General features: G+C 40.0%; 1 protein-coding gene across 2 annotated transcripts in view; it reads left to right on the forward strand.

Moving 5' to 3' along the window:
* Positions 1 to 23,429, forward strand: part of LOC111862522 (protocadherin-like wing polarity protein stan) — a 150,907-nt gene that overhangs the window by 27,184 nt on the left and 100,294 nt on the right. For both annotated transcript variants that reach the window (XM_033750700.1, XM_033750699.1), the window contains exons 3-13: positions 777 to 1,073; positions 4,062 to 4,296; positions 5,474 to 5,622; positions 8,624 to 8,796; positions 11,325 to 11,605; positions 11,824 to 12,152; positions 13,889 to 14,055; positions 15,267 to 15,409; positions 16,632 to 16,808; positions 19,609 to 19,796; positions 21,413 to 21,668. In XM_033750700.1, coding sequence (XP_033606591.1) covers positions 777 to 1,073; positions 4,062 to 4,296; positions 5,474 to 5,622; positions 8,624 to 8,796; positions 11,325 to 11,605; positions 11,824 to 12,152; positions 13,889 to 14,055; positions 15,267 to 15,409; positions 16,632 to 16,808; positions 19,609 to 19,796; positions 21,413 to 21,668 — 2,395 coding nt within the window. The remainder of the gene's footprint in view (positions 1 to 776; positions 1,074 to 4,061; positions 4,297 to 5,473; positions 5,623 to 8,623; positions 8,797 to 11,324; positions 11,606 to 11,823; positions 12,153 to 13,888; positions 14,056 to 15,266; positions 15,410 to 16,631; positions 16,809 to 19,608; positions 19,797 to 21,412; positions 21,669 to 23,429) is intronic.

A 23,429-nucleotide genomic window follows, 5' to 3' on the forward strand; every position in this document is an offset into this window, starting at 1 on the left:
ATCTTTTTGGGGGTAAAGGGCATAAGGCTGACAGACTCACTGCCATCTGTGAGCCGAACATCTAAAAAAATGTTGGAACCTTGACGTCTCAAAACACCATGGGCCTCCAGGGGCCATGTGGTAGCATAGTTGGTTGAGGCAAAATGTTACAAGCTGGAAGGTCGTGGATTCAGTTCCCAATGAGGTCACGGGATTTTTCAGTTGAACTAATCCTTCCAACTGCACTGTGGCCTTGGGTTTGACTCAGTCTCTATCAGAAATGAGTGCCAGGAATTAATTAAAGAATTTTCCTGGGTAGTAAAGCGCGGCTGGCGCATAAAGCTGACGACCTCACTGTCATCTGTGAGTTGATTGTCTAGAAAATGTGCTAGCCTCAATATCTCACAACCCTGCGAGCCTGTTAGAGGGATAGCTTTATCTTTTATGTTTAGAACTGGTGGGGCTGAGGTATCACTTTCATATTAGATTTGAGGTTCTCAGTGAAAGCTATGAAGGCCATGATCTGCTAGCTTGTAACAGCCTGTATTTCATACGAACATACTTCCATCAGCATTGTTGGAGGCAATATGTTCTGCTGAAACATCAGTAACCTCCTACAAGACTGTTTTAACCTTGTATCAAGAAGAATCAAAAAGTAGATCTGTAAAATTTATCAAATCAGACATTTAGGTGCAATATGTAATGACTGTTTCTTACTTATATTGCTTGAATAACATCAGTCATATTAACATTGTCATTGCTTTTGTGAATTTTTTGTAAATAAAACATTTTGTCAGCAGGAACAGACATTACAAGATCAGTACCCACCGCAGCGCTGCCTTTGTTCATCGAATACTTCACGTCGATCCCAACAATGGCCAAGTTATCCTGAAAAGGCATTTGGAATGTAATGGTTTATTCTATCCGAATCTCTTCACACTTTATGTTGATTCCACTACAAATGAGACACGTGGAGTTGACTATTATTCCCTGCCATTGAGGATATTTATCACCGGTGAACAGTGTGAAAAGGAGAGTGATTCAGAGGATGAAGAGATGAACAGAATTCATGTTAAAGTGTCAGAAGCTAAGAAGTAAGTGTACTTCCTTAACTTTACTTGCCATGACAATGTGTTACCTTGTTTTCATTGACAGTTCTGATAAATCCTTGTATTAAATCCTGGAGCTACCAAGTATAACAGGCTTTCAGTAGTTTTACGTATCTATTCATTCAAACATAACTCCTTCCACAGCAGGATCAACCTACAAGAGATACAAAATCATAAAAACTTGCACAACGCCCACATGTCGTGTGGAACACATAACACTAGAAACCTACACAAGATCATGCAAGAGAAAACCACTTCTGCTGTGATCACAAAACAACACTATTCAATAACATCGTCCACAACCATAAAAACATTGATATTTTAATACAGTACTACTTTGAATATAAGCCGCCCTCAAATTAAAGCTCATCCAATTTCTAAATGAGGGTTTTATGAAAAAATTAGGAAGGTGTGTTTATTTTATTGAGTTTATTTAGAATACATCACTTCATATAACATACTTAGAATGCTTTTGAAGTGAAAAGTAAGGGAAAATATACCAGCATGAAATGGAAATTTAAAATTTTCACTACATGCAGTTCCTGTCTATCTTTTTTATTTAATCAGAAAGTCCGTGCAATGATCCTTCAGTCGCACTTTCATTTTCTGAAGATTATGCACCCTCACCACTTTGTTTGCTGCCATCCCAAAGAATGTCATCTTGTGTCCCATCTTCCACATTAGACAAAGGGCGCTTTAAAGATGATTTTGGAATAGTATTGACTGGCACTTTTCTCCAAGCTTTTCATATCTACTCCACCCCACTCCATTGATGCTCTTTCTATTTTGCCACAAGATGTCAATATATGATTGTCTTTATTCAGCCAGGCATGGACAAATGCTTGAATGGTTTGTTAATTGACACATAAAGTGGTTGTAAGTGACTTGTCATGCCACTAAGAATTATCGCTAGCTTGGTGTTTTTGTTCCTTATCATTTCTGATTCTATCAGAGACATGGCCACAAAATGCATCCATTCCAAGCTTTGATAATGCACCAGGGCAACATTCCCATACATATCCGTGCCAGTCTTCCATTAACTCTAATGTCGTCCAAGAATTTTGTGGGCCTGAACTATTACATCTTTGCAAAAATTTTCTTCTGGCAGTGTCTTTCTGTTTAATATCATGTATTACAGTCATTTATTGTCATTTGCAGTTATTCACAGTCTGACGATAATATGTAACTTTTCGTAGCTTGTGGTTTTCATTGCCACTTGTTTTTCCCTTTGAAACTTAAGGTATAATTGTGAGGCATGTTGAAAAAAACTGCATTTTTGTCTGCATTGCTGATTTGACTTAGAGAATACTACTTATTTTTTCAGTGTAGCCCAATAACAAAAAGCCAAAATTCAATGAGTTTAGTTTCAAATTCTAAAGGAAGTTTTTGAGTAATTTTTGTCCTTCATTGTATTGATAAACTTTCTCTCTTCATGAACTTTTGACACCATACACGACTACCCTTGAAAGATATATTATTATTACTAGGACTTTCGTTTGCTTTTGATATTAAGGCCTCCCTAGTTACAGGTAATCCTTTATTTCATAAATGTTTGAAATACTCTAGAACAGAGGCATCAATCTTTGAATTTCTCCCTTTCCTTGGTCCAGAAAAAGACCTTCTATTTGTCAGATATGAAAACAATTTTGTTTTTAAACTTCGCCACTGACGAACACATACCTCACCTGCTGTATGCTTTCTGCTAGCTGCACGATTACCTGTCTTTTCAGTGCACAGAATAACTTTTCTTTTGAATGTGGCATCATATGTAAAACGCTTTTCTGTGGGTAAAAACAGATAGAAAACTGAACACACCTGAACGATGAGAATGTCATGCAATGACTAAACTGAAAGTTATGGGTCGACTCAGCATTTAAATGTCAGGGTGATGATGTGGCTTGATGACTACTCAAAATGAGTTTATTTTTTGTTATCTCCAGGCTACCCCGTGGACAGTTTGCAACTGGTAAATAATACCTCGAATTTGAAGTGCACCTCAGTTTTTCAGTGGGGAAAAATGTGAAAAATTTGCGTTTTCTAGTTGAAGTAATAGAGTACTTTAACATATAGTTTTATATATTGGCACTGGAGAGGAGACACCTCTACAGTGATCCAGAAATAAACATTGTTTAATAACACCACAACAAATGAAACATTTTAATAATTTAGTATTTTAATGTTTTGCATCTAATTCAATACATTGGCATTAACATTGACAAATGACATGTATGGATCTCTCCCAGTTGTAAATACTTGCCAATGTAGGGGAAAGCACCAACAAAGTATAGAGTCAGTGTAAATATTTTGCCTTATGAAGGCCATAAAGAGATGAAATATGATGTAAAATAATATATAAAATTCATACATGAACTGTGATGTTGGAACCAATAATAAGTTGTTCACACACACTACGACACAGAAATACAATATTCCTATGGCTTGAGTGAGTCTGTACAACTTCTATACCAAGAACCAGGGTTTGGCACATTACCTTAATGTCGTCAGTCTTGCTGATAAGAAATCATCTCCGTAATTAATTTAATAACATTTACAGATGTGTATGACGCCTTAGTGCAAGTGATTTGGAATGTTCTTCTTATTTTCAGGAAACTTGAAGAATGCTGTCTCCTGGAATATGATGCCATGTAGTCTGGTAGAAGTTTACCAACATTTCACAGAAATGTACTGCCTGCATCTTCATGGCCAGTTGGTTGAAGAGTTGTTATTCTTTGATCAAAGAATAGTCACTCTTTGACTAAAGAGTAATTACTTTATGGCCTTGAAGATGTAGGCAGCACATTCATCCAAACTGTTGGACTACATGGAGTCACATCTGCAAATGTAGTATTCATCTTAGTCATTGCTATAAGAACATTTAATTTCAGGAAACTAGTCCATTGCACAGAATATTTACTGCAAATCATTCTAAGCTCCTTCCATCCTCTGGGTATCTTACTGTCCTTTTTATTACAGGTGGATCAGTGAAACATTTGCATCATTTGCGATCCCTGGCACAGAAGAATGGAAAGAGATTTGCCTAAGAAAGAGTCAGTTCATAAACAGTATTGCTTCTTTCCTGCCTTCAACAGTTCTGCAGCAGTGCCATGTTCGCTACTTAGATGTTAGTGATCCAAGATTCAGGATAGAAACAAGAGCTGGTGATCTGGTATCGTCTGCAGACCAGTGCATTGTCGAGCCTCTGTGGAAGGTAAGCTATCTTAAAAAGAGTCGCCAGGGAATACTGGGAAACAGGATAGGACATAATTGCAGAATGTAGATACATGTTGGATGGTGGCCTGTTTATACTGTTTGCAAATCTGAACGAAATTTACACACTTGCCTTTGTTCCTTATTGTGTTATTCTAAGCATTCTGTTCTTGAGATTAATGTATTTGTGTTTCCTGATAGTGATTTATTTAGGCTGTCATAGAGGTACTGGTCCTCTTAATCTGTGGAGTTTGGGTCCCGAGGTGAGCTGAATTTCTAGATCTTATGGATATCTGGTTGTAGGCCAAATTGCTCATCCATTACTCTAGCTTGGCCTGTGACACTGGAGCGATCAAGTGGAAACGTTTCGCTTCAGTGCTGCCTTGTCCACATCAGCAGTCTTTGCTGGGTTTACATTTTTGCAAACATCCATTAATTTCACTACCTCACTGTCAACATAAAATTTAAGCAAATGTTCATTCTGTTTTGTAAGATCATAGATGGTAGGTTCACCTACCAAAAGCAATTAATCATTTCATGCAGCCCTTCTTTAATTTTATAAGTAACTGTACCTTCCTTATACTTACCACAAAATGCTTGTCAGTATAGTGACTGGCTACAGGCTGGACGACTGAGGGGTCAGAGTTCAAGTCCTGGTAGGGTCAACAATATTCTCTTCTCCAAATTGTCCAGACTGGCTCTGGGGTCCACCCAACCTCCTATCCAATGGATACTGGGGGCTCTTTCCCCAGGAGTAAAGCGGCTAGGGTGTGAAGCTGACCATTCACCTCCAACAAGTGCCAAGGTCAAGAAAATGTGGATCTATACATCCATTCCCCCATGCATCTTCATGGCATAGTGCTTAATTTGTTGAGCACAGGGACAACTTTACTTTTACTTCAGTCACTGGGCTTCCTACTTGCCTTTCAGACACATCTTTTATAAAACAGGACAGGAGTAAATAACCAAAAGTAAAAAGGAGAAACAGAGTGGTTAGCCATTAAACTGTTCATCAACTGCTGCCAACGTGCCAGTTTAAAAATAAATGTGTTTCTGACCCTCCCAGATTTCTGAATACCAGATGAGAAATTTAATATAAATTTTTATTTTGTTTGCTCGTTGGTATCTGAGTTGCATTTCACCCAAACACTGTTACACATGCTGTCTTTTCCTTTCAGGTTACTGTATTACTGGAACTTTATTGCAACACAAATATATATCGTAGTGAGAACAAGCATAGTAAGTTTGGTCTGGTTTCTGCCACAGAACACCGTCTAAAGCTCGTTTACCATCACCAAGCTCTCAATGATACTGATATAGCCCACAGGTATGTACAGAATTATGTTTTTATATAAGACTGATAAGATTTGAGATCCTCTCTATAGTGTATATTAAGTTTGCAGTCTTCTGGGATATGTCCTGACGTTGGTCGTAGAATTTATTTATTTATTTTTAGTTCACTTAATGATACTGTCAGTAACTCAGTCTCAGTGTTTAACAATTGAATGACTGCTAACCGTGAATTGAAAAAATATAGAAGGAAGTGCTCATGGCCTCAGGACAGTCCTAGCTGAGATTGAAACAGAGTACCATGTGAATGCAAGTGAGAAGGATTACCGCTTGAGCCAACTTGCTTGGTAACTTTTTTTCATTGCTAGTAGGGTGGGACTAAGTCCCTTGTACTGTGGCCACTTCTGACCTATTGTACCAGCCCCAGATGATAGCTGAGGGTGATTGTGGAGCAATTGGTGGAATGAAGATTGGCAGGGGAAACCAAAGTACTCGGAGAAAACCTGCCACAGCGCCACTTTGTCCACCACAAATCCCACTTGACCAGACCTGGAATTGAACCTGGGCCGCCATGGTGGGAAGCCAGCGACTAACCGCTTGAGCTATGGTGCGGCCCTGCTTGGTAACTTAGTACAAGATTGCTAACATTCTGAAGGAATGTGCTGGCTTCATTTTTAGGATGTTGTTAGAAAATTATTTCATATCCTAAAAGACTGCTGCCTTAAAATGAATAAGGTTTGGGCATGTACATGCAGTTTTAGAATTGTGTTGTTAGTTTCATTTGAATAGATTCAGTTTCTTGTCCATGTACTACAGTCAGAAACATCTTGTACTTCAGACTGTACCAGCCATATTTGCCTGTGTATGAGATGGTTTTGTTCCTAATATAGCCTCTGAAAGAATATGGGTTATGTGTTAACCAGAGATGAGCAAAATTACTTCACTAGGACAGATGTTTACATCAGCAATATTACAGGTGACTCAGTGTATACAGGTGTAACATTACTGCATATGGTACAGGCTGTGCTACAAGTCGGAAGGTCGCGGGTTCAAGTCCTGATGAGGTCATTGGATTTTTTTCAATTGACCTAATCCTTCCAGCTGCACTATGGCCCTGGGGTTGACTCAGCATCTAACAGAAATGAGTACCAGGAATTAATTAAGTAATTTTCCTGGGGAGTAAAGCTCGGCTGGCACGTAAGGCTGACAACCTTACCGCCATCTGTGAGCCAATTGTGTAGATAGTGTGGGAGCCTCAGTGTCTCACAACCCTATGGGCCTTCATGGCCTGGTACAGGGATAGCTTTACTTTTTTTACTTTATTGTTTATATAATGATGCTATCTGTAACTTGGACTATATCGTGTTGAATGATCGCTTGGATTATGGTGAATGATGATGAACTGGAGAGGATGTGATACTGAAGTTGTCATGGCCTCATTTAAGATATTATCCCAACATTTTGCTGGAGGGGCTAAAGATAAACCATGAGAAAGCCAGTCAGGATAGTAGATGTCCTGGATAAACTTTGAAGCAACTGATTCTGGACTGTATTACTGCCTGAGATAACTAATGGACAGATGTAGGCAGTTAAACCACATGTTCGTTCATACTGTGACATGTATACCCATTGCTAGGCAAGGACTTGGCAAAGATGTGCCTATGGTAAAGGTACCTCAATAGTAGAGAGGCTGTTTTCTATTTGATCTTCAGTGTGACTTTTGCCATGCAATGGTGCGGTAGACATGCCTAAAACAATACTGGACAATAGAAGACGATGTTTTCTATGGGGTTCATGCAAAGTGATTATAAAGAAGCATTTGGTAGCATAGAGCAGTAGAGAACAGTAGCCAAGTAGAGTGAAGAGTCAAGTTTTGAGACACCAGCTTGCCAGGATATGAACATGGAAGCAGAGGAATTGAATTGATTTGAGTCTTTGGAATTGGCAGCTGCAGCATAATGGTAAGAAAGGAAATGGACTGTGAAAAGAAGACTTCATGTGTAATTTGAAGTGACAGTGAGGCTGTTATAAATCTGTTGACAGAAAATGTGTAGTGAAGACATTGCAGAGAGACAGCCATTTTGGGGAAGCTGTTAGCAATTACAGACTAGTGAAAGTAGACTGAGGAGGCTTAGTGTGGAGTGATTTGTAGTGTATAGATCAGCAATAGCACAATAATTACCTGTAGTCTCAAGTTATATGTATAAGGTGTCAATAAATCCTACCATCTAATCCAAAACCCATCTTTCAAGTCACGAACAAAACCCCCCTGCATATGACAATACATTTAATATTCAGACAGTATCATTTATTGTAATCATTTAATTGGAGGCTCATAAAGCACTGTAAACAGTAGCACTGCCTTCTCATGTGTAACTTGTTCAGGCAGTACTTTGTTTTAGTCATAATTGGTATTTTACTTGTAATGTGTTGTCACGTGTATGAGTGACTCTTGATGGGGTTTTGGATTGGATATTGGATTTATTGACAACTTACAGATCATAACTACAAATAACTATAACACTATTGCCGATTTCCATATTTTACAAATCACCCCAGCACATGGTAAGTCTTTTCAGTCTGCTTTCACTAGTCGTGTCCTGGCAGCAGATTTTAGCACCGTAACTATAACTGTCTCATTGAATCACACTCCAAATATCACTGTAACCACACACATAAAGCCATCTCTTCACTGCCTGACTTTCAACTGACTAGCTCCCAGGCAGGCAGCCATTTCACACCAATCTACCAGTCTTCTTTTCACATCCTGATTTTCAACTGAGCACTGAAGTCATTGCTCCAGACCATCCCGGTTATATCATCTTGGCACAGACTCCGTAGAAAACACTGTTTTCAACAGTTTCTTTATTGTTGCATGTGTAGCCATTGCCACGGGAATGTGTTTACCAAGCCATTCCCTAGCAGTGGCCACCTGTTCTTGCGTATTTCACGGTCAGTGCTCATAAATGGGTCTGTATGCCACATTATTCATTGATATGAGAAACACAGATCCCATGATTTGTAATTCTTTCATGCAGAGTACGGAGGGAACTCCGAAACCAGTCACCCTACTTTGAACAAACCTTGTATGTGGCTTCCGTGATGGAAGAGCGACCACCAGCTGTTGTGGTAACCACAGTGAAGGCCAGGGATCCTGAAAATTCTTCTGTTAGCTACTCCATGCTGTCACTTTTGGATTCACGCTCTCAAGGTCAGATGCTAAGTAAAGAATGAGGCTTTAATTGGAAGTTGGTTTCTTGATGTACATATAGATCAGCTGTGTTGTGATGTACCCAGCAATAAATTGTAAGTAACATATAAATGGCATGCTAGATAGTAAAATACCAAAATTAGCATGCGTATACATTCCCAGAGGACAAAAAGATGTGGGAAGACTCAGAAGAATATGGGAACATCAGTTTCAAAAACTTATGAACATTTGAATGGGCTTGTAGCACCCATTCCTCAAACTAGAATAAGGACATAAAGATAAACTCATCCCCTTTGTTAATTAATTAAATACGACACCATGAAGACATACGGGGGAGTGATAGCTCCACCATTCTTGATCTCAGCACTGGATAGAGGTGAGTGGTCAGCTTCACGCTCTGGCCGCTTTACCCCCGGGTAAAGAGCCTTCGGTTCCAGTTTGGTAGGAGATTTGGTTGGTCTGGATGCTGTAGAGAAAAGACAAATTTCTTGCCTTTGCTGGAAATTGAACCCTGGCTGTCTCACCGACAGATGTTGGAAGAAAAAGGAGGTTATTTTAACACCTTTGCTTCCATAAATGAGCTTTGTCATTTGCAGGTTTTGTGTTCAGGCTACTGTAGAGATATTCAATTATTTAAGACAACTGTGTGACAGGGTCAACAATGTTTCTTTCTGAAAGTGCTTTTAGGAGGTTGTTTTTCCTCTGTGAACTAGATGGTGTGTACAGACTGCTGGTGTACTAATGAAAATGGCAAGATGGGAAGTAAGCCAGCAGCATAGGTGCTATATATAGGTGCTGAGTGTGAAAGTGTTAAACTCATATTTTGTTACATCCTGCTGTGTCAGTCACTACAGTAATATTTATGAGTGTTATCCACAAAATAAATTCCATTTGCAAATATTGCCGCTGCAGTGCTGTGGTCACAATGGTGCACATGCATGCAAAGTCTGTTGGTCCTTTGGGAAGGCATGGACGCCATTTGCAGACAGTCAAACCGTGGTTACACATCGTCCCGTGTTTACAGTATTCAAGAAAATTGAGAAGCCTGCCACATGTGAAATGTGCTCTGTAATCCATTTCTTGAATGCAAGAAACATGAAACTGGCTGACATTCGTCAGCTTTGTGAGGTGTATGGAGAACATGTCATGAGTGATTCAATGATATGGAGATGAGTTCTCACTTTGCTGAAGGGCGCAGAAATGTGCATGATGATTGGTAGAACAGCTGACTGTCTGTGGTTAATGAAGATTTCGTGTGTGCAGTGGAAGAGAAGATTCAAGAGAACAGACCATTCACCATTTTGTCACTATCCCTGCATTTTCCACAAATTTCATGGTCACTTACAGAAGAACACAAAATGAAACAGCAGGCCAGTGCATTGACCTTTCTGACACGATACAGTGAGTAAGGTGATGACTTCTTGAGCCACATAGTCATGTGACGAGACATGGGTGTCGCACGTAACCCATGAATCAAAGCAGCAGTCCATGGAGTGGAGGTGATCTTTCCACAACTCTCCTCACCTGTGCCTCACAGAATCAATAAGCCTTTTCAACGGCTCCATGTAGAATGTCTGATTAACAGTGGTCACTTCAGGTACAAAATCAAAGTGGATGGTACCCTTGATGTCGGAAAAGCAGATCAGCATTATTTTGATCTTGGCCTTCAACATCCATGGCTTCTTTGGCCTGAGAGAGTCTTCGATCTCCACTCCACGAACTGGAATTTTGCTATTTGGCGATTTCTGCAGTTTAACACAAAACTTGACATTCATTCTGTGTTCCATTCTATGTTCCATTTCCACGTCTGGACAAAGTTGATGAGGCACAGTGGTCTAACTAGCTACTATTCAATGAATGATGGACTGTGAGCTCTGTCTTGTATGCCAGGTAACAGCACTGGCAGATCACCTGTCATGAAATTAAAAACAAGTCTTGAAACGTTATTTGCCCGACCTTGAGTTTTTTTTAATCTGTTGCTTAACATTTTAATTATTTTGTGAAAGTCATAGATATTGACCGTTTTATGTGTGTGAATGTGAACGTGTGGCACTGAAAATGTGAAGTGCATAGAATGCTGGAAATGGTGTTGTGTTGACAGGAATATAATAATCATTATCTATAGAAAGTGTTGGTGTTATACGCCTTCAAATATGTTTTTGGATGGATAAACTTAGCTTTATAAGATCTGAGATTTTCACAGCAGTGACTATGAAGATTGCCATCTTCTGTGATGTGGCGCTGTGTAGATATTGTCTAAACTGACGTTTCAGAGGAACATATCACCTCCTTCTGCAGCCACCTGCTCACGCTGGTTCCTCGCTCTCTGATTTTTCCTTCTATCCTGAAGATGGAGGTGACATGTTCCTCCAAAACATCGATTTACACAATATCTACACTGTGACACATCCCAGAAGATGGCATGCTTCAAACTTAGTTTTATTATTCAGTTTGTATAGCAGATTCTTTTTAAATGGATGGAATTTAATTGAATGTCTAACTATTCCCTGAATTCTTTGTCATTGCAGGGATGTTTTCAATAGATAGTGGTACGGGTGTTGTCACTACGCTTACAAGCCTAGATCGTGAGCTCGTTGAGCTGCATTATTTCCGTGTGACTGCTGTCGATGACTCATTTCCACCAAGGAGTGGAACTACTACATTACAGATCAATGTTCTTGACGCTAATGACCATGCTCCGGTGTTTGAGTCCAGTGAATATGACGCATCGATCCGAGAATCTGTTTCTGTTGGATCCACAGTTGTCACCCTTAAAGCCACCGATCAAGATGTTGGGCGCAATGCTGAGGTAGCCAAGCACTCTTAACTCATTTATAAGTGTCTATCTATCTGTCTGTCTGTCTGTCTGTCTTTATTCCTGTTGCTCCCACTGCATCCTGTTGCATCTGCATTTCACTTCCATTTCTTAATCAGCCCCAGAATGTTATGACCAATCACTGTACACATTAAAATATATTGTATAACTGAATTTAGTTTAAAGAATGACCATTATATGTTCTTTCATAGGTTGAATACTCCTTGGTAAGTCAAGATGGAAGTGGCAGTGTAAAAACAGATGCAGAATTGGAGGATGCTTTTCGTATAGATCCAAAATCAGGTGTAATAACAACTCGATCTGCGCTGGATCGTGAGAAAGTGGAAGTATACACTTTGGTTGTTATGGCAACAGATCAGGGTCTGCCTTCAGCTGGAGGTCAAAGGTCATCAACATCGACCGTGGTGGTTCGAGTTTTAGATGATAATGACAACTACCCTCAGTTCACTGAACGGACATACACAGTACAGGTGCCAGAGGATGTTAATTGGAGTGAAAACCCTGTCATTGCTGCTGTCAAGTAAGATACTTCTATCTATTTGCAGTCATTAATTACTTAACTGTGGCTTACGTTTGTTAAAATAAAGTAAATGGTAAGTAACTAACTCCACTGAGAAGAATCCTTCTTCAGATTCTAATAGTTGCTTAACTTGTGAAGGAATTCAGCTTTTATGGAAACTGGAAGGTTCATTACTATGTCCACAAGAGCCCACTATTAGTTCTTGTCCTGATGCAACCCACACCTTTGTATCCTCTTTCTTTAAAATCCACTTTAACATTTTTCTTCCGTCTGTACATCACTCTCCAAGATGATATCTTCCTTCCTAAGAATAATGTTGTGCCTGTTTCTGCCCTCTTCCATGTGTGCTACATGCCCTCCAAATTCTGTCCTTCATTTGATCATCATCATAATATTTGGTGAGGAGTAACAGTTATAAAGCTCCTTAATGTGCAGTTTTCTCCAGTTCTCTATTAGTTCCTGTCTCTTTGGTTCAAATGTTCTCATCAGTGCCATCTCAATATGGGGAGCACGTGGTAGCACAGTTGGTTGAGGCATTATGCTGCAAGCTGGAAGGTTGTGGGTTTGACTCCTGATGAGGTCATTGTATTTTTCTATTGACCTAATCCTTCCAGCCACACAATGGCCCTGGGGTCGACTCAGCCTCTAACAGAAATTAGCACCAGGAATTTTCCTGGGGGTAAAGGGCAGCCAGTGTGTAAGGCTGACAACTTCACTGCCATCTGTGAGCTGTCTAGACAATGTGAGTGCCTCACCATCTCACAACCGTATGGGCCTCCACAGCCTGTTACAGGGAGAGCTTCACCTTTTTGCCTTTACCATCCCAATCTGTGTTTTTCCTTTTATGTGAGAGACGAAATTTTATACCCATACCAAAAACAGGTGTAATAGATGCTAAAAATATCCATACAGATCATCGTTATCAAAAAATAAAATGTTAAATATCTGAAACATGGTTTCTAATATGTCATGATATTTAGAATGAAAATATTTTTCCTGTTTAGTTCCATGTATAGTGTTTGTATGAGATATTTGGGCAGTATATTTGATATGTATTGTCTTCTAATAGGGAATTGTAAACCCGTGGGACTATGTGTCTTGTGTCCAGATTTTAAATCAGGGGGTAAATTGTATTGTATTGAAAAATAGATAAAGCTTGGCCAGATGGACTGTGGGCATCAGCTGTGCAGTGCAGTGCATGACAAATGCAAACTGAACTGTTACGTTTGTCCCCTGAGTATATGAGAGTCACGTTTGGGTGATACTGTCCAGAAGGAGCAGTTTAGCCCTTTACTTTGATAAAGAATTCCCAATGAAAAATGCGTGTTGGATTTCAAGAGTTTTGCAGACAAAAGGCATTACTTTCCATAAAAAGTGTATCTCCTTGGGATATAATGCCTCTTAAGTCTATTGAAAGTCAACTGACAGCTAGTAGCCTGTTTCGTACTGGTTTGTTGCTTGGCTTACTCTGCAACCCTCAAGACGGAGGTTGACTTTCAAGTGATTACATGATGTTTTACTCTTCATAACCACTGCTGTGAGAACCTCAAGTCCTACACAGTATATCCCCTGTCAAATTTTGGATTTCTGTAGTGGTGACTACGAAGTGTATGGTCATACTCTAGTATTAATATAGCAAGAAAATCCTAAGCAATATAATGAAAATATTAAGCATCATGTCTACCTGAATTATCATTAAGCAGTTTCCATATGTGTGTAATATTTTTCTGTTTAAGAGCTGTAGATGCAGACCAAGGCAACAATGCAGCCATACGATATGCTATCATTGGAGGCAATACCCAGGGTCAGTTCTCAATTGATAGCCTTAGTGGGGAAGTATCTCTGGTGAAGCCATTGGATTATGAGACGCTTCGAAGCTACAGACTTGTGATTAGAGCCCAAGGTAAGTTCTCATAATGTGTGAAGAGGTGTCACTGGTGACACTGTCATATTATGGGACACTTCGAAGCTACAGACTTGTGATTAGAGCCCAAGCTAAATCCTTGTAATGATTCAAATGAGTACTATGATTTTTCTTCAGAAGGAAGAATTTTAAAAGTTTTCATATTTGAATTGTATGCCTTCTGAGATACCCTTCAAGGATGAGCTATAATTCTGCAGAATTATATCTATGATAGTAAACTAATGCAACCCATCATAATTATAAATTGCTGTAAAGAGATCATCAGAAGGGAAGAAAACGCTAAGCAATACTTATTACTTCTGTAAGTAAGTAAGAAAGTATGAGGGCTGTTCAGAAAGTAACCTCTGGTGAGCTGTTAACAGAATGACCAGTGAGGGGAATACTCGTAAGTTCTTTTGTGCCTGTGTCAGAGAAGTCTGCCCACCTGTGAGCTCAGCCATGTTTTTACACTTTCCATCAACTCCTCATTATTGTTGAAGCACAGTGATCACAACCAGTTCTTCAGGTAGACAAACGGGTGGTAGTCGCTCGGCGCAAGATCAGGGCTATAAGGAGGGTGGTCAAACAACACCCAGTTGAAATGTTCCAGCATTGCTTGAGCACGAGCAGCCATGTGCAGGTGCGTGTTGTCATGGAGGAGCACTACACTGGATGTAAGCAGTCCACACCTTTTTTTTCTTAATGGCCCTATGCAAATTTTTTAGTGTTTCACAATACAAAATGTGTCTCAGCTCACAGGTGGCAGACTTCTTTGATACAGGCATGCAAAACTTATTCCCCAATACAAAGTGCCTCAGTTCTGGCGGTGACTACATCGAGAAATAGCTTTGTGTATATTTTGTACATAATAATTTTTTTTTTCTTATTGATTGTTTTGTTAATGGTTCACACAGCTTACTTTCTGAATAACCCTTGTAAGTAAGTGTTCCTTGTAAACTGACATATGTGACAGTACCTTTCATGTTAGATGAATAACATGTCACATTTGGAAGAGGATTTTATGAATCTCTGAAAAATTATTGGAATGTACTTGTATTGCTGGAACTGGAATAATGGATCTAAATACAGCAAATGCAAATAGGATTAACCTTACATTAATGAGAGGATAACGACATGAATTTTCTGTTTGCATGGAATTCAGACTTAGGATTTCCAGTAACCAATTTGATGTACCATTTTTCACATTCCAGATGGAGGCAGCCCAAGTCGCTCCAATACAACACAGTTGCTGGTGAATGTCTTGGATGTAAACGACAATGCTCCGAGGTTCTACACTTCTCTTTTTCAAGAGTCTGTTTCAGAGAGTGTACCTGTAGGATTCAGCATTGTCAGGGTAGGTTGAGCATGTAACATGTTAGTATTATGACAAGTTATTAATAAACATTGTAGGTACCTGTACAGATATGTCACACTGTAGGAAATTATTTCACATGATTGTGTAAAAACTAACTGAACTAAAAAACTCCATAGAACGAATTCCTTCTTGAGAAGATAATAATTGGTAAATTATTAAAAACATTACTGGCTTTTATGGAAGTTTTATTACTGCATTCAGAAGAGCTTGTTACTGATCCCTATCCGGGACCAAATTAAATGGGTCCACAACCTCCCATCCTGTTTCTTTTGAGATCTCTTTCAATATTATTTTCTTGTCTGTCTAAGTTTTCTCTCTGGTTCCTTCTTCTCAGGTTTTCTAATGAAGATTATCTTTTCTATCTCCCGAATATGCTACGTGTCCTGCTAATCTCATTCTATTTGATTATGATGATGATAATTGGTGAAGAGTACAAATATGAAGGTCATTATAATACCATTTTCTGCTGCCTTTTGTCAGTTACTTTTAGGTTCCAATATTTGCTTCAGCACATTATTCCCAATATCGGTATACTTCCCTTAATATGAGAGACCAGGATTAACACTCATATAAAATGACAGACATAATTACAATTTTATATATTTTATTTTTATATTCATAGATACCAGACAAATTTCCATAACTGCATAATGAGGAGCTTCATAACTTGTACTCTTCTCCAAATATAATTAGAATGATCAAGTCAAGGAGGATAAGATGGGCAGGGCATGTAGCATGAATAGGGGAGAGGAGGAATGCATATAGGATATTGGTAGGAAAGCCGGAAGGAAAGTGACCACTGGTAAGACCAAGATGTAGGTGGGTGGATAATATTAAAATGGATCTTAGAGAGATAGGATTAGGTGGTATGGATTGGATTGATCTGGCTCAGGATAGGGGCCCATGGAGGGCTCTTGTGAAGACGATAATGAACCTTTGAGTTCCATAAAATGCTGGGAAGTTGTTCAGTAATTGCACAATTGGCGGCTTCTCAAGAAGGGCTCAGTTCCATGAGTGTGTGAGTGAGTGAAATAGCAGACAGGGAGATGTATTCCAAGCAGGGTGGTAGGAAGAATTTCCCAAGTTTAACCTGATTTTAATTCCAAATTGTGAAACTGAATGTAAACTGTGTAGCCTCCATCTTTTAGAAGTTCATTAAAATTTCTTCTTCTGAAGCTTATCTATTTCTGCTGTTCTGTAGGTACAAGCATATGATGCAGACGAGGGGGAGAATGCTGCTATTCGTTATTCAGTTGGACCTCGTGACAATAGTGGCGGATCAACGGCAGAGTTACCTGTTGCGGTGGATGAACGGAGCGGTTGGATCTACACAACACGGGAAGTTGATCGTGAAGAACAAGCCAGATATCAGTTCCAGGTTTGAATCTTGTGCAACATACTTACAGGTTTCAGCAAATTATAGACCAATATTTTACATTATACAGGGCAGTTCAAAATGAAGTAAACACTTAAAGGTCTGTATAATGTTCCTGTAGCCCATACAGATTGGCGGAGACTCCATCCAAGTTTTGTACAAAGTTTTCAGACCCTCTGTGCAAGCTCTGTAAGTCATGTGGCAGACATTGATCTGATACTCCACTGCTTGTAGGCAGCTGTCTCCATCATCCATGTCCTGTGTCATTCCTCACTCACCCATCCTGTACTTCCTGCTATGTCCTCCTCCTCTTCCCTTCCCCTCATACCTTATCCTGGCCTCCTGAGCCTGTTCCTTCATCACTGTCTCTCCCATTGGTGTAGCTCACCTCATGTTTCGGAACAAGTTTGTATTCATTTGGCTTTGGAATTTGCTTTTCTGTTGAGCCATTCTTCTGGGCTCTGTTCTGGATTTTTTTTTATAATTATTATTTCCACTGGACTGCTGCCTGATTTATTGTTATTAATATTACTGCTTTCATCCATCTGTTCATTTATGGTGTTGTCTTTATTTAACTTGCCTTTGTCCCCCACAGTCCCCACTTTGACCTGTGCCAATCTCTGCAGTAGCCTTTTTGTTGTTGCCCTGTTGTGGGGTGGTGTGTTGACAGTTTACATTGATTGTCATGCATACCTAATGGGGGCTGCGTGGTCGAAATTATTGTTGAGTTTGCTTGAAAGCGTGGTCTAAGTGGTGATTGGTGAAGCTGCGTTGAAAACTATATTGTATGTGTATGTATGGTAAAGAAAAAAGGTAAAGCTATCCTTGTAACAGGCCATGGAGGCCCACAGGGTTGTGAGATGTTAAGGCTTCCACATTTTATAGAGTGTAGTGTAACTTCAGGGGCTGCACTGACTCAAATATAAAGCATTATGTGGAATACAAAAGTTGTAACAGAAAATTACATTCCCAAAGATTCGTGTGGGTGAGAAGGAAGAGCATCAGTATTCTAGAGTTAGATTCAGCCATTTGAATTTGTGAAGCTGAAAGTGTTATATATTATGACATGTAAACCCAGTATCAAGTGACAACTGTATAAACATGTAACAGTACATGCTGTTTCCCTGACAATGAGAGAACACACATTAATGGAAGGGACGGTTTCTGTGCAGTCTCTGCTGGGGCTATATAATGAGGACTAGTAGTTCAGTTGTGGTTGAACTACAAAGGAGAAGAGCACAACGAGCTCCCAAGGGAGCTGGGAGGACGTTCCTCTCTAAGTTCACCTTGCCAGAGCAGTCATACGCAGTTGCACTGTGTCAAGACAATCAACACCAGGAACAACAGTCACCACAGACATATGGGAAAAGTTTTGCTGCCTCCCCTTGTGGCAGTGTCTGCCACAACAGGAAATTCAGAAAACAGGTCTCTCAGAACAGGCTCCCAATTTGACTAACACTGACACGCTAAAAATCACCACTGTAGTGCAACAGATCATGACAGAGCTCAGTGAAGCTGTGTCACAAAAAAAAAAAGTCATTACAAAAATAGTACTTAATGAAAAAAATAGCTACTAGAGTCCGTAGACCGCTCAGAGTCATAAAATTTAGTGCAAATGTGCAGTGCTGCAAGCTCAGTAAACAGCCACAGGACTTCCATATACATGTGGCTCAGCTCTCAGAGACACATCTCAAGCCCCATGAGAAGTTCTTCATTCCAAATTATCACTTTTATTGGACTGACCATTTACCAAGAAGAAAAGGCATTCCCCACAGCCACGTACACTTGACAAGGAAGAGAAACCCATCTTCTTGTCAGAGAGGGTGTTACATAAGGACTATGACTGCAAGGTGTCAGTCGAAAAAAAACATCTCCGGTTGTGAGCACAAAGATGAACTGATTTGCGGTAAGCTGCTGGTTGTAAAGTAACTCTGAATGTGAGTTGTAGTTGAGTCAGTTGAGAGTTGCAGTTGTGAGAAGTGAGAAGCTGGTAGCTTAGGCCAGGGCAGTTCGGGTATCAGGAGGAAGGGAAACGTCTGCCAATGAAAAGCTGCTATCAAGCAAGACTTTATGTGTGCTTTAGTCACAGCAAAGTTTGGAGTGTGTAACTCAGTGAGACTGTCATAGTTATTTGTAGTTACATTGTGTAAGTGTTCAACAAATCGAATTACCGATCCAAACCCCCACCTGTAGTCACTCAGTCATGTGACAATGTATTGTGACAGGTGAACCCACTGCATAGAGAAGTGTCACTTCCTAGGTCAAGACAGTGCATGACAACCAGTGTCCATTGCTAGCCAACAGCTAGCTGTTCCTAGGTAACGAATTGTTTGAGGCAGTTGCATGACAACAACAGTGTCCATTGCAAGTCAACGGCTAGGTAAACATGTATTCTTGTAGAAACGAAAGATTCATTTGAATGACAGCAAGAAAATTGAACTATATGAGAAGGTGTCTGCTATTCGGTATGCCAAGAACCTACCTCAGGGAGATTGCACCACATAGGACAAGATAAGACCAGACCAGGGTGGAGATCAGATCAGTGATCAGATCCAAGAAGTGGGAAAGGATGACCAGATATAACCAGATAGAGATCAGAGGTCAGATCAGAAATGATGGACTAGTCAGGTTGCGTCGCCTGGAAGAAGTTATGTCAGAGTGCTTATAGTGATTGAAATTGTAATCGTGAATGAGTTGTCCAATAAAACAGCTTTGTCTAAAGCCGCAACCCATTAATTATTTGTCATGGGACCCCGGACATGTGACAGTATTGTTAGTGCTTTTTACTTCCTATATTTCACAGGTGTTGGCAACTGATGGGGGCAAGCCTCCCAAAAGTGCAACAGCAAGTGTTGTGATCATTGTTCAGGATGTAAATGACAATGACCCAGTGTTTGAACCCAAACTGTATGATGCTGTGGTGTCAGAAGACGATCCTCCAGGCACTCCAGTTGCCAGTGTTACAGCAACTGACAAGGATGAGAATCCAAGGTATGTTGAAACCTTTCATGAAAACTTTAATTTCTCTGTTATTCATTAAAATGAAGCAGATTTTTTTTTCCCATTCAGTTTTATTCATTAGTCTCACTCACAGATTTTGCCAAAACCTGAAATGAATTGAATTGCATCATTTATGATCTGTGGGCATTTAGAACAGAATGCTAAAATGTGGTATAAACTAAAATGTGACACATATGAAGTGTGAAGGCTCAAGCCAGGATCACTTGTTACTTTTCAGAACATTTTCGTATTGCTTTTTCCTTGTGTGTATGGTCCTGAAAGAACAAATTTCCACGCTTCTCTGTTGTTTTTCTTTTGTTTTCATCTCTTTAGTTTTACCTTATGTGAATTCAGCAGGTTTCGAGTGTAACTCATTTCCCTTGTGCCCCTTAGTTAGCCATTTCCATAAATTTTCCATCATCATGTTTCATTAGAAGTCAGAATTACTGAATTTTTTTGGCTTATGTCTATCGTCTGGTATTCTAAAAACCGGAGAACACAGTGTTTCGGAAATGATTTCTGTTTCCATCCTCAGGTGAGGGGAAGATATCTTCTCTGTTGGGATCTCTTAGAAAGAGCTCACCACCATCACTGGGCAACCCATGTCAGTATAAATGCAGCTATATAAATACCTAAGACCAGGCTATTTCGAAGGGAGATGCATGAAAATATGCAATGAAACAATGATAAAGCATCCACAGACCTGAAACTATGATAGAAAGCGGGGGGGGGGATGAAAATTTTATGGAACAAACCTAGCCAACAAACCAAGTCCATGAAATCCCGTGCACAGGATTAAATGGAAAATTTGTTAAACCATTTTGTACCTATCAAACTGATCATCTGTGTGACTTTGAATTGATTAAGTTGTGTTCTCTGGTTTTAGAATATCGGATGATGTGCAAAGTCTAAAAACCCAGTAATTCTGAGTGTTATACACCATTGTCAAAACCCTTTAGAGTCAACCTCTCGTTAGGTTTCTTAACATATGTCATTTCTAATGGAAGGTTCTGAGGGCACATGGTAGCATAGTTGGTTGCAGCACTATGCTAGAAGCTGAAAGGTTGCATGATCTATTCCCAGTGAGGTGGATTTTTTCAGTTGACCTAATCCTTCCAGCCACACTATGGCTCTGGGGTCGACTCAACCTCTAACAGAAATGAGTATCATGAATCTTCTGGGGGGGGGGTAAAGGGTGGCTGGTGCGTGAGGCTGACAGCCTTACTGGCATCTGTGCACCGATTGTGTGGGGAAAATGTGGGAGCCTCAACATCTCATAACACTATGGGCCTTCATGGCCAGTTACCGGGATAGCTTTACCTTCTAATGGAAGGTTCTTGACCTCACATAATTTCCATTGTGGAGGACCTGAGGTATTCTTCTAACTGGCTCTTACCCTTCAACATCTATAGCATATGTGGTCCTACCTGGAGCTTAGGCCCCTGCTAGCATAGCCTTTAATGTTACTGTCATTAAATAAGCCACAGAAACAAAGAATTCATGAGCTTCTTTTGTATGATGGATGAATAATATACAGTGGTTGTACTCCTTACTCTTTTGTTGGTTTTAAGCCATTACTTTGTAGTTTCAATTTCGTTGTCTGCTAGGTTGCACTATGAACTGACTGGAGGAAATGTACGTGGAAGATTTGCAGTCACGTCACAGAATGGGCGTGGTCTTGTAACAGTTGCTCAACCACTAGACTACAAACAAGAGAAGCGTTTTGTTCTGACTGTCACAGCTTCGGACTCCGGAGGTCGTCATGACACAGCCACCTTATATGTCAATGTGTCAGATGCCAATAACTATGCGCCCGTGTTTGAATCTGCTCCATACTCAGCATCTGTGTTTGAGGATGCACCGGTATGTACAGATGAGGAGTGATAAACTAGTATAGTGAAAGTTTGATTTTTTGCTCTTGGATTTATGCAGTTTATATAGAATTTGGGGTTCTCACAGCGGTGGCTCCTTGCCACCTGGTTTCGTGCTGGCTTCTTGCTCGGCTTGTTCTGTGACTTTAAAGGTGGAGGTGATGTGTTCCTCCGCAACGTTGGTTGACTTTCAACATACTACATGGCGTTATATCCCAGTTTTTGTTTGGTCCATTGCCATAAACAGACATTTAAATTGTAACTGACTTTATATGTACTCAGACTTACATTTCTCCTACAGTTGCATTTTAGTTTTCATAGTCCTAACTATCTTGATTTACCCCATTTTATATTGTAGCACATAGACCTGTTGGTAAATTATGACTCCCTAACAACAGATTCCTAACATGCACCAGTGTACTGGCTTGGAAACAGTGTTCTCTATGTATTCGTGTGACAGCTGAGTGACACAACAATAGAATAACTGTCGGAAGCAGTGTTTTGTATGTGGTCTGCACTGAGGCTATATAACTCAACTGACCAAGTTCATTTCAGTTAGTGCAGTGCAGTGGAGTGGAGTCAAGTTGAGTTGAGAGTCGACAAGCACCAGCCAGGAAGAATGTGAGCATGGAAGCAGAGGACACTGTTGAAGCCGTTACCAGGCAACCGGTGAACACACAACAGACTGAGAAGACTTGAGTGTATGCTGTAATGAATTGCAGAATTTGTGAATTAGCGATAGTGCTATAGTTACTTGTAGTTATGATCTGTAAGTGTTCAGTAAATCAAATTACCAATCCAAACCTTATATATAGTCACATATACATATGACAGTATTTACAACATTCTGTTTTTGAAAATTCCAAGAAATATTGGTGCTGTTTCACTCATTTGCACATGAGAATTTTTGAATCTCACATGAGAGAGCTATGCAGACTAATATCCTCCCCCCTTTTGAAGAAAAAACTGACTGGTTAAAGAAATGACATGTCATGTGGATTAGGGTGTTTGCTTTTGCATATGTACTGTGTTCCAGCATGTATACTTTAAATGGCTTCCCAAAGTTGCGTTGTAAAGAACCACATTTTTCTTTATTTTGCACCATTCTAATTTTCCACTGCTACGAAATAGAGTGACTATAGATGGGTCTTGGATTGGAGACTCAGCTAATTGCACACTTTGATACAGCACATGAATACACATTAATGTTCACTGGAGCACACACTTAAGTCTTCTCAGCCTGCCATGTCTTCACCAGTCTTCCAGTAACGGATACCAGTGGCGGACATTCCTCTTCCTCTGGGTTACCGAACTGTCTACCAGCCTCAGCTGCCACCTTCTAACGTCAACTCATAATGACTGACCTGCAGCGGTTATCTCACTCACAAAATCACCAACCAACTGACTGACTCCTCATTTTCAGCACGGGCTGTGTAGAAAACACGTGTCCTCTGTTTCAGTGCAGTTGTTGCCATGGAAACGTGCTTGTTTTTCAGAGCTGTTACTTAACAACAGCTGCTGCATAGTTGCTTATTTCATGGTTGTTGCCTGGCAACGGGACTACATGCCACAATACCTTCGTCGAGTTGTGTTTATTTTAGGTGGTCTCTTCAAAAGTGCAAAATCATGGTTTCAGTATGTACACATGATTGTGACAATTACTGTATGTGATGAAGTCTTCTGTAATAACCATGTGAGGATGGAGTCAAGATGGTGACACATTCATATGTATCCACTGAGTATGCTCGGGGCT

The sequence above is a fragment of the Cryptotermes secundus genome, unplaced genomic scaffold (assembly GCF_002891405.2).
Source record: "Cryptotermes secundus unplaced genomic scaffold, Csec_1.0 scaffold1084, whole genome shotgun sequence".
NCBI classification, from domain to species: domain Eukaryota; kingdom Metazoa; phylum Arthropoda; class Insecta; order Blattodea; family Kalotermitidae; genus Cryptotermes; species Cryptotermes secundus.